This window comes from Trichosurus vulpecula, chromosome 5 (assembly GCF_011100635.1).
Source record: "Trichosurus vulpecula isolate mTriVul1 chromosome 5, mTriVul1.pri, whole genome shotgun sequence".
In the NCBI taxonomy this organism is placed as follows: domain Eukaryota; kingdom Metazoa; phylum Chordata; class Mammalia; order Diprotodontia; family Phalangeridae; genus Trichosurus; species Trichosurus vulpecula.
This window is the reverse complement of record NC_050577.1, coordinates 118,037,295-118,054,472: the sequence shown is the minus strand read 5'-3', so window position 1 is coordinate 118,054,472 and position 17,178 is coordinate 118,037,295. Positions and strand designations below refer to the sequence as shown.

Below are 17,178 nucleotides of genomic sequence, written 5' to 3'. Positions count from 1 at the left end.
AAGAACGCGGCTTTCTATTGGCTGCCTTCGCCGGGGCGGTCGGCTATTGGTCATCGGTGGGATTAGTCCGTCCCCATCCTTTCCCTTTGCGTTCTTTCCCAGTCCCCGGAGAAGGAGCCCAGAAAGGATTACTCCTCACCGGCTGTGCCGGCTGAGGAGCTGCCGGGACGGAGCTGGGCCGTTCGCGGGGGGAAACAACGAGTCATGTCGGCGGCCCAAGGTTGGGACGGAAACCGCCGGCGAGGAGGGGGCACCGCGGGGGCCGGCGGCGGCGGAGGCGGCGGTGGCGGCGGTGGTGGGGGTGGGGGCCGCGGAGCGGGGCTGCTCAACCGCTTCGTGAAGCTCTGCGGGCCGCCGCACCTGCCAGGTGAGCCTCGGACCGGGCTCCTTGAGGGCCCCGTCCCCAGAGCCCAGAGCCTTCGGATCGGCAGGCGCTCTGCGCGGGGCTGGCGTTTTGTCGCGTAGCGGAGGCCTCGGCGTTCTCGAGAACTCTGACTTTTTTTTCTTTATCAACTTCTTCCCCTCCCCGCAGGGTGGTCTTGGGAGAAGACAGTGGCGCCCTGGTGGGGGGAAGAGCCCCTCCGTGAAGGGCGCTGCATTAGGGATAGGGAAGAGCACGCTAAGGAGTGGCTCTTGCTGATGGGCTTGTGTTTACGAGGATAAGGTGCTTTGAGACGGAAGAAAGGACGAGGCACAGAAAGGATTCAGAAGTTCCGGGAAAGCTTCTCTTCCTTACGTAGCGGCCTAGAAAAGGGCCATGACGGTAATTGGCATTTCAGCGTGGCCAGTGGCACTCTGGAAAGGGGTCGGAGGGTCAGTCGGGATATTAGATTTTGCAGGAAGCAAAGGAAGCTTTGGGTTTTTTTCCTTTGGGTTTTCACTTAGAGACACACTTTTAAGATTTAGTCAAAAGTAGTTCACATTCAGTATAAACTTCCTTCCTTGTCCCTCCCCCCCCCCAAAAAAAACAAACAAACAAATCTTTGTTACTTGAATTTATCTTTCTGACTTTTAGACTGAATTAAATCAGGTGATTTTTGTGCACACGTCCTACGATGGTGTGATTCAGTGGAACATCTGCTTCAATAAAGATATCAGATAGGAAATACTGTCAAAGATTTTAAAAGATATTTACTATCAAATATTATATTGCACAACACTTTTAGCCTGTTACAGGATAACTTGTAATAATCGCAATAATCACAAGCAAAATAGTTGTAAGGTTCTAGTTGAATTGAGTCAAAAGTAGGTAGGAGTAAAGTCTGAAGGTCTTTTCAGTTTTTTTAAGTTAACAGGACAAGTTGATTTTGAAGGATGCATAGTGCCTTGAAATGGGGCATTATGTATTTTACAAATGTAATGACTAGTATTTTATAAGTTTAATAACTAATTACAATACAGGAAATTTGGGAAAGTATCCTAAATCTTTTGTTTAAATTTTAAGCCTGGATAATTAATTGTAAAGGGATATATCGTAGGATTTGGGGATTGGGATAGAATCATACTGCCTTCCTGTATATCCAGCCCTAGTCTTTCTCCTGAACTCCTGCATTTCCAGTTAATTATTGGGTATATCAAATTGGATTCCCAACTCAACATATCCAAAACTGTTAGTGTTATCTTCCCCCCCAAAAGCCCATCTCCCTCTCTAACATCCCCAGTTCTGTTAAGGGCACTACCATCCTTTCAGTCACTTAGGTTCACCTAGCAGTAATCCTTGATTTCTCACTTTTCCTTACCCTAGTTTTCATATGTTGTCATTTTTACTTTTACTTTGTTGCATCCATCTCCTTTACTCACACAGTCACCACTGTAGTTCATGCCTTCCTGCCAGGACTATTTACAGTAGCTTCCTAACATTCCTCTGCCTCAAGTCTCTTCCCATTTCAATCCATCCTCAACACACCAAAGGGGTTTTTCCTAAAGTGCAAATCTGATTATGTTAGTCCTCTACTCAGTAAAGTGCTTATTGCTACTAGGGTCACATATAAAGCTGCTCTTTTTAGTAAGGCCCAGCCTACTTTGCCAGCCTTTTTATGTAACTCCCCTTCTTGTACTCAGATTCTGTCTCGCCCAGGGGTGGGGCCACAAATCGGGATTCATTTTCCGAGGGCTGACCTCGAGGACTTAGAGGGCCACATGTGGCATCAGGGCTTTCAAAGGTTCCCCACCTCTGGTCTAGCCAGTTTTTGCTATTGCTAGATAATTCCAGCAATGATTCCCTGAGAGGTTCCAGGTGGTAAGGCTTGCAGGATATGAAGTACCTTTGGCATAACTTCTAATTGTTCCCCAATGATGAAGGTAGGGACAGGGGAAAAATTGAAATCAGTAAATATTTCCAAGTCTTCCTTGATCCTCTTCAATCCTTGCAGTTCACTTTTTACCTTTACCTTCCCTCTTTAGGCTCTCCACTAGGCTTTTTTTCTGGCACTTTGGATCTTTAGCACCTATCCATTCAAAAGAGAGGGATCTGATTTTTGTACTTTGAACTAATTAAGGAGGCAGGTAGGTGAGTCAGTGGATAGAGCACTGGGCTTAGAGTCAGGAAGACTCAAGTTCAAATTCAGCCTCAAACCATACATTTAGATTTGTAAAAGACCTCAGATACCATTTTATTAAACTCCTTATTTTGCAAATGAGGAAACAGTCCCAGAGGCATTGAGGCATATGGGTTGCACAGTGGATAGAATGCTGGGCCAGAAAGATCTAACATATCCCTCCTCATATATACTTACCAGTTTTATGACCCTGGGCAAGTCACTTAGCCTGTATTTACCTTGGTTTCCTCATCTGTAAAATGGGAATGATAAATGGCAAATGAGATAATATTTGAAAAGTGCTTAGCATAGTACCTGTTACATAATAGGTGTTATATAAATATTAGCTATTACACTGATATAAATGTTAGCTATTATTTACACTGATTATTACACTAAATATTATTTATACTGTTACCATTCATTTAGGTATTTGTATTTTAAGCCTTTGGTCTCATGAAAAAAAAAGGGAGGATTTTTTGGGGGGGAGTGTACGGTGGGGAGGATGGTAGTATTGGGGAGAAATTGAAGACTTGCTTTAAAATTTAAATTTTTTTTTAAGTTATCAAGCATTCTTTTCCTTTACCTTTTCTCCTTTCAAAGAAAAAAAAGAAATATAAAACCCTTGTATCATATAAGCTTAGTCAAAACAAATTTCCACCTTGGCCACATCCAAAAATATGTTTCTCTTTCTGCATATTTGAGGTGTACAGCATTCTTTATTATCAGATGTTTAAAATTGTGGCTGTCATTGTATTAATAAGAGTTCTTAAGTCTTTTCAGAATTGTTTATTTTTGCAACATTGATATTATAGTGTAACTTGTTCTCCTGGTTCTGCTTACTTCTCTCTGTATCATTTCAAATAAGTTTTCTCAGGTATCTCTGAAACCTTCCCTTTTGTCATTTCTTCATACCACACTGTTGCTCTATTACATTAATACACCATAGTGTGTTCAGCTATTCCCCATTCTATAGGCACTTCTTTGTTTCCAACTCTGCCACCACCAAAAGAGCTGCTATACATGTTTTTCTATATGAAGGATTTTTTCCTCTTTCTTTGATCTCTTTGGGGTATATAGGCATAATAGTGATATCACTGGGTCAAAGGGAATGCACTGTTTAGTAAGTTTTGGGGACATAATTTCAAATTGTTTTCCATAATGACTGGACCACTTAATAGCTCCACCAGCAGTGCATCAGTGTGCCTTTTTTTCTCTCAGCTACCTCTCTGACTTTTGTCATATTCTTTTTTTGTGACTTTTGCCTGTCTGAGGGGTGTGAGGGTAGAACCTTAGAGTTGCTTAGAGAAATTTTCATTTCTCAAATTATTAGGGATTTGGAGCATTTTTTCATATGGTTATAGATACTTTGTATTTCTTCCCTCAAGAACTGCCTGTTGATATCCCTGAACCATTTATCAGTTGGGCCTCTAGTCTTATAAATTGGCTCTTATTATAAATCTAATCATCTAGGAAATGAGACCCTTATCAGAGAAATTTGCTGCAGATTTTTCCCCCCAGTTGACTGGTTTCCTTATAATTTTATCTATTTGCAACTTGTTTGTGCAAAAAGCTTTTTAGTTTTATGTAATGAAAATTATCCATTTTGTCTTCTGTGATCCTCTCTATCCCTTGTTTGGTTATAAACTCTTCCCCAGTCATATATTTGAAAGATAATTTCTTCCTTGTTCCTCTGATATTTTATGATGTGACCTTCTATATCTGTCATGTATTTATTTGAAGCTAACCTTGATATATAGTATGAGGTGTTGGTTTAAACCTAATTTCTAACCAGACTGCTGTTTTCCTAGCAGTGAGTTCCCAAATAGTGAGACCTTACTCAAGTAGCTGGAGTCTTTGGATTTAATTAAATGCTAGCTTATTAGGTTTATTTGCTTCTGTATGTTTTGTGCCTCATCTCTCTCACTAATCGCTTTATTTTTTAAGCATTACCAAATTATTTTGAGAACTATTTGTAGAAAGTATATTTTGAGATCTAGACTACTTTCCTTCCCACTTTTTTCATTATTCCCCCTGAGATTCTTGATATTTTACTCCTCTAGGTGAATTTAATTTTTCTTTTTTCTGTAAAGTAATCCTTTGGTAGTTTGGCATGGCACTGAATAAGTAAATTAATTTAGGTACTAATGTTATTTGTATTATAGAAATACGGAAGATTTCATGAATTTGTGTGTTGGTCTTACACATGGGCCATGCTAATCTATATTGTTTCAGTTTTAATGTATATGCTGTTGAATGGAGTACAGCCTGGTGTTTGTTTTGTTTTTCACAAAAATAAGACCAAGACTGGCCCTTAAGTTAAATTTGCTCTTAATCATTTTTAAGAGTATCTAGGAAGTAGGGTCTCTGAGTTAGCCCCTCTGCCGTGCTATCATATTCCTCTTCCCCAAGACTCCAAAAAACTGGGAATCTAAAAGCTGTGTCAACCTTTTTTTCCAATTATGGTCTGAAATTTCTATCTTAAGCCCTCTGGCACCCAGGACGCAGGCACTAGGAGTTGTGATAATAGAATTCAAGATTCAAGAACCTTTTGGGGGTATTTGAGGGTGCAAAGTAGAAGACTGAAATGGTGTTTCAGCCCTTGATTTTGGGGGAAGGGTTGGGGACTCTAGGATTTGGGTGATTGGTAAATAAGATCTATGATATTTGGCTGTGGGATTGATATTGATTTTTAGATAGTGAAGAACTAATAAAGTGAAAGCAAACACTAAATTTTGTTTAGCTTTGTAAAAGTAACATTAACTGGTCACTTTATCTTTTACATATAAATACCATGTATCATCAAGATTCAGGAAATGTTATCAGTAAATATGTTAGATAAACATTATTTTATTTGAGTTCAGCCATAAATTTCATTTAAGTATGCTTAGGGTTCACAGATTCCTAGATTTAGTGCTGGAAGGGATATTAGAGGTCATTCAATGTACCCCCCTCATTTTAAAGATGAGGAAATAGAAGTCCAGGTAGGTCTGTGACTTTCTCAAGGTAGCAAATGGCAGAACTGGGATTTAAATCCAGTGTTCTTTCCAATACACTACAATTTCCCCTCTTAGTTTGTTGTCTTGTAGCACAGTTGTTGTCATAACTTCCTCACCTTTATTGTGTGTCTGAAATAAAATTCAGTTCACTAATCTTTTCCTTACTCTCTTTTAAGTAATCATGAACATTTTTTTAGGTTTTCCAAGTTTTTGGTTTTAAAAAAATTCTTCATTAGCTACAGGGGAGAGATAGGTTGTAAAAGAAGCAGAAGATCCAAAGATACAAAACCAAGATCCCAAGACTTGGATCTTTAGTCTGTTGAAAAACATCCGAATCTAGGAGTCTTGCTACCCGGGTTCCATGCCTGGTTTTTGACACCAATTAGTTGTGTGGTCTTTGACACCAATTAGTTGTGTGGTCTTTGACAAGTCTCAGTCAACAAACTCTTACAGTGTGGCAGGCACTATGCTAAGCACTGGGGATTCAAAGAAAGACAAAAATAGTTCTTCCCCTCAGGAGCTCCTGTTCTAATGGGAGTTTCAACATGGAAACAGCTATGTACATATAAGATATATATATAGGGTCAATTGGAATTGATTCCAGGGGAGGTACTAGCAATAAGGGGGACTGGGAAAGATTCCTTGCAGAGGGTGGGATTTTAGATGAGACTCCAGAAGCCAGGAGGCAGAGATGAAGAAGGAAAGAATTCCAGGCATGAGGGACAGCCATCGAAAATGTACAGACTCAGGAGATGGAATGTCTTGTGCAAGGAACAGTGAGTAAGACTAGAAAGATAGGAAGGGGCCAGTTTATGCAAGACTTTAAATAAAAGCCAAACAGGATTTTATATTTGATCCCGAAGGTAATAGGAAACCATTGAAATAAATTTATTGGGGGTGATGGTGGGTGGTTGTGTGTGTGTGTGTGTGTGTGTTTGTGTGTTTGTGTGAGATATGATCAGAACTGCTTTAGGAAGGTCACTGGGAGCTGAGGGGATGATGGACTGGAGTGGGAGAACCTCATCTCTAAAATGAAAGGATTCGGTTAGATATCTAAGGCCCTTCCTAATTCTAAGAATTTTGATTATGTAAATTTTCTTGGCTCCAATCTTAGGAAAAGAGCCTTGGGGAAGAAATGTTAGATTTATGCTTGACTTTAAAGGGCACTACTATGAGCAGTGGGTTGAAATGGCAAATAATCAGATTTAAGTTTGCTTAAAGGACAATTTTCCTAATTATTAGAGCTAACAGTGGAACCAGCTTACTTGGGAATTAGTGAGTTCCCTCTCATTGGCGGTTGTTAAGAAGTTTTAGTTGGTATTCTTTTGGTCCTTTTGGTCTTTGAGGTCCCTCTTCAAACAAGCAAATAATGCATCACTCCTGCCTGTTCTCAGCTAATTAAATGAAGTGCTAACTCCATGGCCTGTGCTCTATGTATGGACTTGCCGCATACTTGCTCCAGCATTGTCCTAAGCACTTTCCCCAACGTGTCTTGTACCACCAGAGAATCACAACAAAATCTCTGGGACAAAATTACAGTTGTTGGTCTCTCAAATTTCAAATTAAAAAACAAAAACATGAACAAAACTCAAATGACTAATTTATCACAATTACTAAGACAATCCTAAAATTCCAGAGACCTGCCTTGGTATGCATTCTCTCACTGTTGGGCATTTGGACATAGCCTCAGTGACTGGCCATGTCCATGTACAGGACTGAGGACTGCTGATTCAGCTGCATTGTCTGGCTTCCAAAAAGCCATTCAAAGCCAGTTTATACAAATATAAGTCTCTTAAAGCTGGGAGGTGCCTTTTTTCAATTGCATAATAAATTGAAATACAAAGGTATCCATTTCCAGCCTGGAAAAGGCTGAGCACAACTAGTGCTTCTGAATTTGTCTTTCGAAATTGTCTTTTTTTAACGAGTGGAACAGTTCTTTCTCCATGTCAAAACAGGTTGTGAAGACATCTAGTAGAATTTGGGGAAGACTTAAGTTATCAGACTTGAAGGTTCAGCAAATCTACATGACCTAAAATACAGATGAGAACGTACATTTCTTCAGGACATAGAACATACCTACATTGTTCTTTTCTTGCTGAGTGGCCACAGGTAGTTTACTGTCTAATGTTCTGGGAGTAAGGAGTGCCTCACAGTGAAGAACCACTAAAGGCATCACCAAAAGCATCACTAGAAGCATGAAGACCAATCCAGGCTCACCTTTCTTTGTCTGCCCTGCCCATGCCCTACTTCAATGAACTCATTTTCCAGCCTTGCAAGATTGTGCCAGTTGTTTAGAGTTGGACTTGACCCAGATCAGTCCTCTGGCAGTTTAGGCTCAAAAATGAAACAGAATATGACATTTGTAGGTAATTTGATAGGTAACCAAAGGATGTTTACTCAGCCATAGCAGAAGGATTTCAACAAAAATAAACCTTGAGGACACCTCAGATCGATTCAGCCAAGTGAAGCTCCCTTATATGCATTACTCATCTTGTTCTATGAGGCTGCTTTGTACTCAGTCTAAGCCCTTCTTAAGGAAGGTCTCAATAACATTTAAGGAAAAAACTAGCTTAACCTGCATGAGAGAAGGGGTTTAGATATTCCTTCTACTCACACCTATGAAGTAGATACTACAATTTTCCATATTTCACAGAAGAAGAAACCAAGGTTGAACTAGCCTCTGTGTGAGTATTTGAATTTAGGTCTTCCTGACTCCCAAGTCCAACATTCTATCTACTGTGTCACTTAGCTGTCTGTCTTTCTCAAGATTATGTGCCTTTTTTAAAGAAAAATTTAAACCAGGAATTTGTACTATTATCAACAATACCAATTAATAGCAACCCCTCACCCTCTCTTCGTTAAAACGAATTATGCAAAGCATTTGGAGCAAGGTAAGGGTCACTTGAATCCACAACAAAGCTTGTAGAAAGTCACAGTTTTGTGTTTGAGGAGTGAAAAGTAAAAATCCCTAGCTAGGGAATTATTCTCAGTCTAGACCTTTTTTCTAAATTGCATAGTCAAGCAAAACAAATTCCTATTTTGACAGTGTCCCAAAAGTTTCATTCTGCTTCTTGAATTCATCACCTTTCAATAGATGAGTTTATCCCCAGTCTTTTGTAATTGTTTGGTCATTGCATTGATCAGAGTTCTTAAGTCTTTCAAAGTTGCTTGTCTTTATGTGTTGTTACTGTATAAGTTAATCTCTGGATTCTGTTCACATCAGTTTATACAAGTCTTAGGGTTTCTATGAAACTGACACTAATGTGATTTCTTACAGTACAATAATACTCATATATTATCCTGGGTTTGGTGGTACACACCTATAATTCCAGCTACTGGGGATGCCGAGGCTGGTGGATTGCTTGAGTTTGCTGTAGGACCGAGCTTCGGTAGGGCTAAAAATGTTTGGGCATCCAAATTAAGTCTGGAATCAATATATTGAGCCTCTGGAAGCAGGGGGTCTCTAGGTTGCCTGAAGAAGGGAAACAGGAGTATGTCAAAGTTTTCGTGCTAAACAGCAGCGAGGTAGAGCCTTTGAGTTGCTGCTGTACTTTTAGCCTGGAAGTTGTAGGGTAACCAAAAAATGAATATAGTGTATTAATTCAGCAATTGACAGGCACCTCCTTAGTTTCTAATTCTTGGCCACTACAAGAAGAGCTGCTATAAATATTTGTGTAGATATTGCTCCTTTCCCTTTGAAAGGGAATTCTCGGGGTGCCATTCTTTCTACATCCTCTCCAACATGGATTATTCCCATCTTGTGTCAGCTTTGCAGTTCTCTTTTTGAGAACTGTTCATTCATATCCTTTGACTACTTAACCATTGGGAAAATCGTCCTTTGACTTTTGGTGTTTCAATTCAACAGATAATTTACTTAGAGAGGTGGGAGAGAGACAGCGTGTGATGATTCATGCACTGTTGGACATATGTGTAGGTTTAGCTTTTGTTACAGTAGAAAACTCATTGGTTGTGGTGGGAGTAAGGTGTATCAGAAATAACTGATAAAAAACCAGAAGCTATCAATAAAGTTTATTTTAAAAGATTACTTTGTACTATGCGTAAGACACTGGGCCTTTCCTTGTGTCCCACTTGTCTTCCTGACTTACAGCTGAAACCTTTTATGCGTGTTGTCTCTCTTGTGGAAGAACGAAGCATTTATTAAGCTCCTTACTTTGTGCAAAGCACTGTGCTAAGTGATGGGGATAGAAATAGAAAAGTAAGGTAGTCCTTACTTTCAGGGACTCACAGTCTAATGGGTAGACAACACTGGAATGTTTCAGTTGCAAGTTAAATGGATAGGTTCCATAGTTCTTAGGATTCATTGGCAAAGCACCCTTGTCTTTAATGTCATTTTGACTGATAAAAATCATGTGTTTCTGATGTTGAACCATTTGTTAATGCCAAAGACTTTAGTGACAAGAACTTTTTTCTCTGGGTCTTCTGTAGCTATAGCACCTGCAGGAATGGTTCTTGGGCTGCATCTCTGGAGGAATCGCTTCCCAGGATGATGACCGAAGGCCCTAGGCTGGAAGCATTGCTATTCCCAAGTCTCTTGGGTTCAGGGTCCTATCTGTCTTCATCAGAGTATGAGGGAAGATGGTGATCAGAATGGTGATGATGGTTCAATTTGGTTGGTACGTGGTACCTTCTATCTCTGCCTTACCATTACTTCAGCCTGCCCTGTGATTGGCAGTTGGTTCACAGTACTTGGGGATGGTTGGTTCCTTCACCACAGGATTTGCTTCTGGTGATGAAGGCTCTAGTGCTGCTTGAGGTGAAGAGAAGGCAGGTTGTTTGGAGCTGCCACTTCTAGGACTTTTGTGCTCATAGGCTTGTTGGTCTGCAGTTGTTGCTAGTAGTGATGAGGAAGGTGGCCCCCTTTCCTACAGTGGTCTCTCCCCTCAATTATGACTGTGGGGGACTGACCTGAAGCAGGTCTGGTGGTTTGGGAATCATATTTTCAAAATTCCTGGGCTATCTCCACCGAGGTCTGCATGGAGTCAGTGGATAGGGTAGTGGTGGTTTGTTCTATCTGGCACAAAACTGCCTTCTTACTCTCCCTTAGGGTGTCCCACCCTACCACACTGGCACCAGCATGGTGAGCCCTCTGAAACAAGGCACCACCAGGCTGCCTGAGGAGGAGCTAACTAGAGCAGGTCAAAGCTTCCATGCTAATCAGCAGTGTGGTTGCACTCTTGAGTTGTTGCTACACTTCTAGCTTTAGTGTTCCAACTTGGAAATTTTTTGAAAGTAGTCTGTTGTTAAAACAAACTTTTTTTGGTGTTATTGATGCCTTTTATATTATTTCTTTCTGAATATATCCTCCCCCCTCAATGAGCCTTCACTTGTAGCAAATATTTTTTAAAAAGCCCTTTTAACAAAACTCAACACCTTAATCACATTTGACAGGCTGTGCAACAGTCCACGTTTAGATTTCTTTCACATTGTCAAGGACAGGAGGGAAGTGGATTTTTACATTTCTTTCATTGGGCTGTTTAGTCACTATGATTCCAGTTATAGAATCAGTTTATTTTCTTTTTTTTACATTGTCATAGTTATTGTATAGGTTGATTTTTACATTTATACTTCCTTGGCATCAATTCATGCATCTTCCCACATTCCTCTGAATTCCTCATCTTTAACATTTCTTATGGTATAGTGACAAACATTTGTTACATTAGTGTATCACATCTTAGTCATTCTCCAGTCATTAGGCATATACTTTGTCTCCAGTTCTTTGATACCACAAAACAGTGCTGCTGTGAATATTTTGGTTTGTGTGGGATTTTTATTTTTGTCTTTGACATTGGGGTATATGCCTAACAGTGGCATCTCTAGATAAAAAGGTTTTAGTCACTTTTTTTCATACTCCCAAATTGCTTTCTAGAATGGTTGGACCAGTTTGTATTTCTGTCAGCAGTGTACCAATATTCCTGTTTTGTTGCAGCTCCTCCAACTGTGACTTTTTACATTTTTCATCATTTTTGCCAATTTGTTGGGTGTGAAGTGAAAGCACAGCTGTTTTAATTTTAATTTTTAAAAAAGTTATTGTTTTGGAGCAGTCTTTCATATGGTTAGTAATAGCAAAATTTTTGAGAATAATTCATATTTGACTGCTTTATCCATTGGGAGATGGTTCTTGGTATTACATTTTTTGTTAATTCACTGTATGTCTTAAATATCAGACTCTTAACAGAAATATTTGTTGCAAAGATTTTTTCCGGTTAATTTCCTTCTTATACTGGCTCTGTTGAGTTGTTTTTGCAAATGTAATAGAAATTGCCTGTTTTATCTTTGGTGATCTCCTCTGCCCCTCATTTGATCAAGAATTCTTCTAGTAGCACTAGTTGTAAAAAGTATAAGATCTCACCTTCCTTTAATTTTTTTTTTATGGTGTGACCCTTTATATTCTGATTGCATAGCCATCTTTAGCTTATTGTGGTACATGATATAAAAGGTTAGTTTGAATATAATTTCTGAAATTGTTTTCTAGTTTTCCAGTAGTTCTTGTCAAATAGGGAGCTCTTAAGTAGTTCATATTTATTGAATATTGGGCTTAAATCGTTTCTGATTCTTGCTTATTGAGTTGGCTTCACTGGTCTACTTTTATTGTGTAAAAAAGTTATCAGATAGTTTGCTGAGTACTACGTTATAATGGGAGATCCGGAAGCACTATTTCTCCTTCACTCCTACTAGTTTTATTATTTCTCTTAAGAATCTAGAGTGTTAGTTCCTTCAAATGAATTTTGTTTCTGTTTTGTCTAGCTCTCTAATACCTCATTGGTTTGATTGGTGTCACACTAAACCTATGAGTTAATGTCATCATTTTTGTTATAATTGGTGTGACTTGAACATAAGCAGGTTCCTCCAATTATTTTCTTAAAGAATGTCTTATGATTGTAAAAGTCTTGAGTTTCTTGGTAGATTGACTCCCAGATATTAATACAATTTATAGTTAGTTTGAATAGAATTTCTTTTTTCTGCTCTTTCCTTCTGATTGTCACCGTAATTGAAAGCTGGGCTAAAGGATGTGTGTGGTACACAGTGATTTACTTCAGTATGGGTGGGGTAGCAGACATCTGGGAAGCAAGCTTTTTCCTTCTGGGTTTGTACCTTCACCTTATAGTTCTGCCTGTCTTCCTATACTACCATGTCCCTTACCTGCTGTTTCCTAGTGTTGAAGTGGGGTTGTAAACTTTGAAGGGGGTATGAGACCAGAGGAGAGTATACCTTTCTCCCAGTTCAACTATATTCAACTTGGGTGGAATTTCTGCTTCCCTCTGGACCCATCGTAAGGTGTAGTAAATGCACAAAAGCCACTTGGAGTTGCTAACTGAGGAGGGATTTTGGGGTCTTTCTGTGCTCCTCGATGGCTCCTCCCTAGCTAGACCTGCCCTGCCTTCCTCTGACAATACGATCATCTCATAGGATAGAATTTTAGATCACAGTTGTCCCCCAATTTCTTCCCCCTACTTCTCCTACTTTTACTCAACTAAATTTGCCTGGATACCAGCCTTTTTAATTGTAGCTCTCATTTGAAGCAAGACCCAGGTACTATCAAAATGTTACAGTCAGAGAACATATGGTATAGAACTGCTTATTGCTAGTTATGCTATATATCATCTTTTAAATATTTTGACTACAGAGCTATATTCATTGGAACCTGTTCACTTCTAGACCATATTTACTTGGAAAGAAGCACTGCTGAATTCATTAACAAAAATTGAATTAGCTAATTGAACCTGGCTAACATGTCTTAAGAGAGAAACTTCCTGCAGAATAGTACGTGAAACTCCACAATACTTCCATCGAAGTCGTTGGGAAAGCCTTGAAGTTTATTATCTAAAGATGATGATGTATTTCTCCATTTCTGAAAGGTTTTAAAAGAGATTGCAGAGAAAAGTATACTTCTTAACTTGCTGGTGAATCTGCAATAAGTCTGGTAGATAAATTGAATATCAATTTGCATGAGCTGTTCCATGAATATATTAGCAAATACTTAAGGAACAATCCATAACCAGCTATCTGTGCCTTGAACCAGATGCAGAATTGTAGAATGTATCCTTATTAATGATTGCTGAGGAGAGTTTTTTGTAAGATATGAGCTCTACTGTTTTTAGAGGAAGAAACCATTTTCCTTATGATTTTCAAGGCTATTGTGAAATACATTTTTTCACCACAAAAAAATTCATATTTTTGAGCACTTTGGAAAATGGCTTTTAATCTTAGATTTTTGCCCTTGTACCCTCAAAGATTTTGGATGTTAGACTTATCAGAGATATTTAATGTAGATTTCTTTTCAAGCAGCATCTTCTGGTTCTCACTGCATTGATTTTGGGGGCCAAAATTGGAAATTTTTATATAGGTAAGCATGTCAATTTTGCTTTTTATTATCTTTAATTCCTGTTCAGTTATTACTTTTCCCCATATTCACAATAATGAAAAGCATTATTCGCTTCTCCAATCTTGTTATAGGTTGATTTTTCACAGGTAAATCATTTATCAGTTTGGAATTTATTGTGATAAAAAATGTAAGATGCTATTTTTCATCGGACTGCTTTTTAGTTTTCCCAGCAATTTCATTGGATAGAGTGCCTTTACTTAAATAGTTTGCATTCTTGAATATTAGATTGCTTTGTGCATTTATTTGTATTTCTTGCTTATGTAGTTTATTCTGCTGTTGCACTTTTTGATTTTATATCTAATATCAAATTTTAGAATTGCTGCTTTATAGTATAGTCTGACAAGGTAGCATAAACATCTCTCTACTCTAACCTATTCATTCTACTTTTTAAAATCCCTCGATATCCTTTTTCTTTAATTTCTCAAATGAATTTTATCTTAATTCCATAAGCCAATTCTTTGATAATTTTATTGATACAGCTCTAAATAAATTGAGTAATTGGAGAAATATTGTCATTTTAACTTGTACAGTCATAGACTCTGATGAGACATCTCCCATATACTTAGGTTCTTTATTTCTGTAAAAAGTTATTTTCTAGGTGTGTTTATATAAATTGCATGTTTCTTAGTCTTGATAGATGCTGCATTAAAACAAAAAGAATATCTACTGATATCTTTTGTTTTTTACATTGCTTAAATTGCCCTCTGTATCCTTCTGCCCCCTCCCAGAGAGTTATCCCTTATAACAGAATATTTAAAAAATAAACCAGGAAAACTGACTGATGCAGTTAACAAATCTGAAAATATATGCAATGTTTCACACCAGTTATCTCCCACTTCTGCAAAGGAGTGGGAGGAAAAGTGTTTTCTCGTATATCTTTGTTTGCTCTATACCTGTTCTTTGTAATTTCGCAGCATTCGCTTTCAGTTTTTTTAGAGTTGTTCTTTCCTTTTACATGGTTGTATACATTGTGTAGATTATTTTCTTGTCTCTGTTTACTATACTCTGTATCAGTTCATGTAAGTCTTTTCTTGTTTCTCTGTATTCATCATTTCTTACAGCCCAGTAACAGTTTATTACATGTTTATTCCACAATTTGTGTAGTCATTCATCAGTTGATGGGTACTGATTTGTTTCCAGGTGTTTTTTTTTTTAAACCACAAAAAGTGCTGCTATAGATATTTTGGGGTAAATGGGGACTTTCTTATATGACCTTATCTGACCTCCTTAGGGTATATGCCTAGTAATGGAATCTTAAGGTCAAAGGGTGTGGACATTTTAGTCATTTTATTTGAATAATTATGTATTGCTTTCCATGGTGATTGTACTGACAGTGCTCCATCAACAATGCACTATTTTGCCTATCTCCAACCTTTCCAATATTGACCATTCCCATTTTTTAAAAGTCATTTTTGCCAATTTCCTAGGTATGAGGTGAAATCTCAGAGCTGTTTTGATTTGTGTTTTTCTTTTGAGAACTGTTTCTTCATATCCATTGACCACCTACCTATGGGGGAAATCTCTTAGTCTAGTATCTTTTAGTAGTCTATATCTTGGAAACCAAAACTCATCCGAGAAATTTGATACAGTTTTTTCACATTTGACCACTTCCCTTCTTCTCTTAGGTGCACCAATTTTATTTGTATAGGAGCTTTTCAGTTTCATATTATCAAAATTTTCTGTTTTATCTTTTGAAATGACCTCTGTCCCTTGTTTGGTCAAGAATATATTTCCTACCCATAGCTGTGAAAGGTAGGATCTGTTGCTTTTGTCATTTTTTTTAATGGTTTAGTCTTTGATATTCAGGTCATATATCCATTTTGAATTTATCATGGAATATGGTTTAAGACATTGGTCTAAACCAGTGCTTTTTAATCTGGACTCTATGAACCGTTTTTTTTTTTATTCTTCTTAACTTTATTTCAAGCATAATTGAAGAATGTGGAGAGGCTAAGAAAGAGAGTTGGCAGGAAGAGAACGTGGAGGCATAGGTTTGCCTTAAAGTAGAATAAGGAAAAATATTTAAAGAGAGAAAGTCCTGTATAGATAATATGGAATAAAAAATTCTAAACCAGAAAAAAGTCATGTTAGTGACAAATAGGGGGGAAAAACCTAAATGTGATTGGATTAAACAATCCAGTAACATGAAAGAGAGTATCAGATTGAATAAGAAAACAAAATCCCACAATTTGTTACTTAGAAAAACCTACCTCAAAAGCAAAGACGTACATAGATAACTGTAACAAAATTTATCATGTATCAACTGAATCCAAAAAAGCAGAAATTGCAGTCTTGCTGTTAGACAAAGTAAAAACAGAATCTCATAGATATAAACAAGGCAATTACGTTATTCTGATAGGAACTGTAGACAAGAAACCAGTATCATTGTTAAATTTAAGTGCTCCAAATGTCACAGCATCTAAATTCCTAAAGGAAAAACCAACTGCATTACAAGTTATCGTAACAAAAATGGAATCAGGAGAATTTTATTAAATATTAAAAGAACATTTAATACCAGTTCTTCTAAAAAAATGATTAAGTACTCTACAATATTCCTTTTATGAGATACATATGGTCCTAATACCAAAACAAGGGCAAGATAAAGCAAAGAATTTTTAAACAGTATCTAATGACTATTGGTTCAGAAATTTTAAATGAGATCTTAACAACCACAAGAAATCATTCATTATGACAAAGTTAGATTTATAACAGGAAATCAAAGATGATTCAGTATTAGAAAAAGTCAACATAATCACATTAAAAACAAAAACATACCAAACCATGTGATTATTTCAATAAATAAACAGAAAAGCTTTCACAAAGTTCAACATTCTTACATGCTTTTTTTTTTTAAAGCCTCAAAAGTGTAGGCATAGAAGGACTTTTAAAAATTACAAAACGGATCAATCTAAACCCTAAAGCAAGCCTCATATGTAATAGGGATATGCTGTAAACTTTCCTGATACATACAGGAGTAAAATAAGGTTCTCCAGTTTTCCCACTATTATTTGATATAGTTCCAGAAATGCTAACAATAAAAGAAGACAAACTAAAAGTGCAAAGATAAGTAAATAGATAAAATTATCCATTTGCGGATGACATGATGGTTTATATAGAAAATCCTAGAGAATCAATGAAGATGCTAATTGATAAATAATTACAAAATGCACAAAATATTTGGAGATCAATCTACCAAAGCACATACAACATAGGTTCAATTACAAAAGAGCTCCTTAAA

The 17,178-nt window shown here is 37.6% G+C and overlaps 1 protein-coding gene and 1 non-coding gene across 4 annotated transcripts in view; one reads left to right on the top strand and one right to left on the bottom strand.

The window, feature by feature from the left end:
* Window positions 1–106: 106 nt before the first annotated feature.
* KLHDC10 (kelch domain containing 10) overlaps window positions 107–17,178 on the top strand; it is a 53,580-nt gene continuing 36,508 nt past the window's right edge. For 2 of the 3 annotated variants that reach the window (XM_036759370.1, XM_036759369.1), the window contains exon 1: window positions 114–367. In XM_036759370.1, coding sequence (XP_036615265.1) covers window positions 205–367 — 163 coding nt within the window. In that variant the 5' untranslated portion in view covers window positions 114–204. Of the gene's footprint in view, window positions 368–17,178 lie in introns of all 3 variants that reach the window. The other variant, XM_036759371.1, reaches the window with a different exon arrangement.
* Window positions 4,701–4,802, bottom strand: LOC118852466. Its single transcript, XR_005010545.1, has one exon. It is a non-coding gene; the product is annotated as a U6 spliceosomal RNA (small nuclear RNA).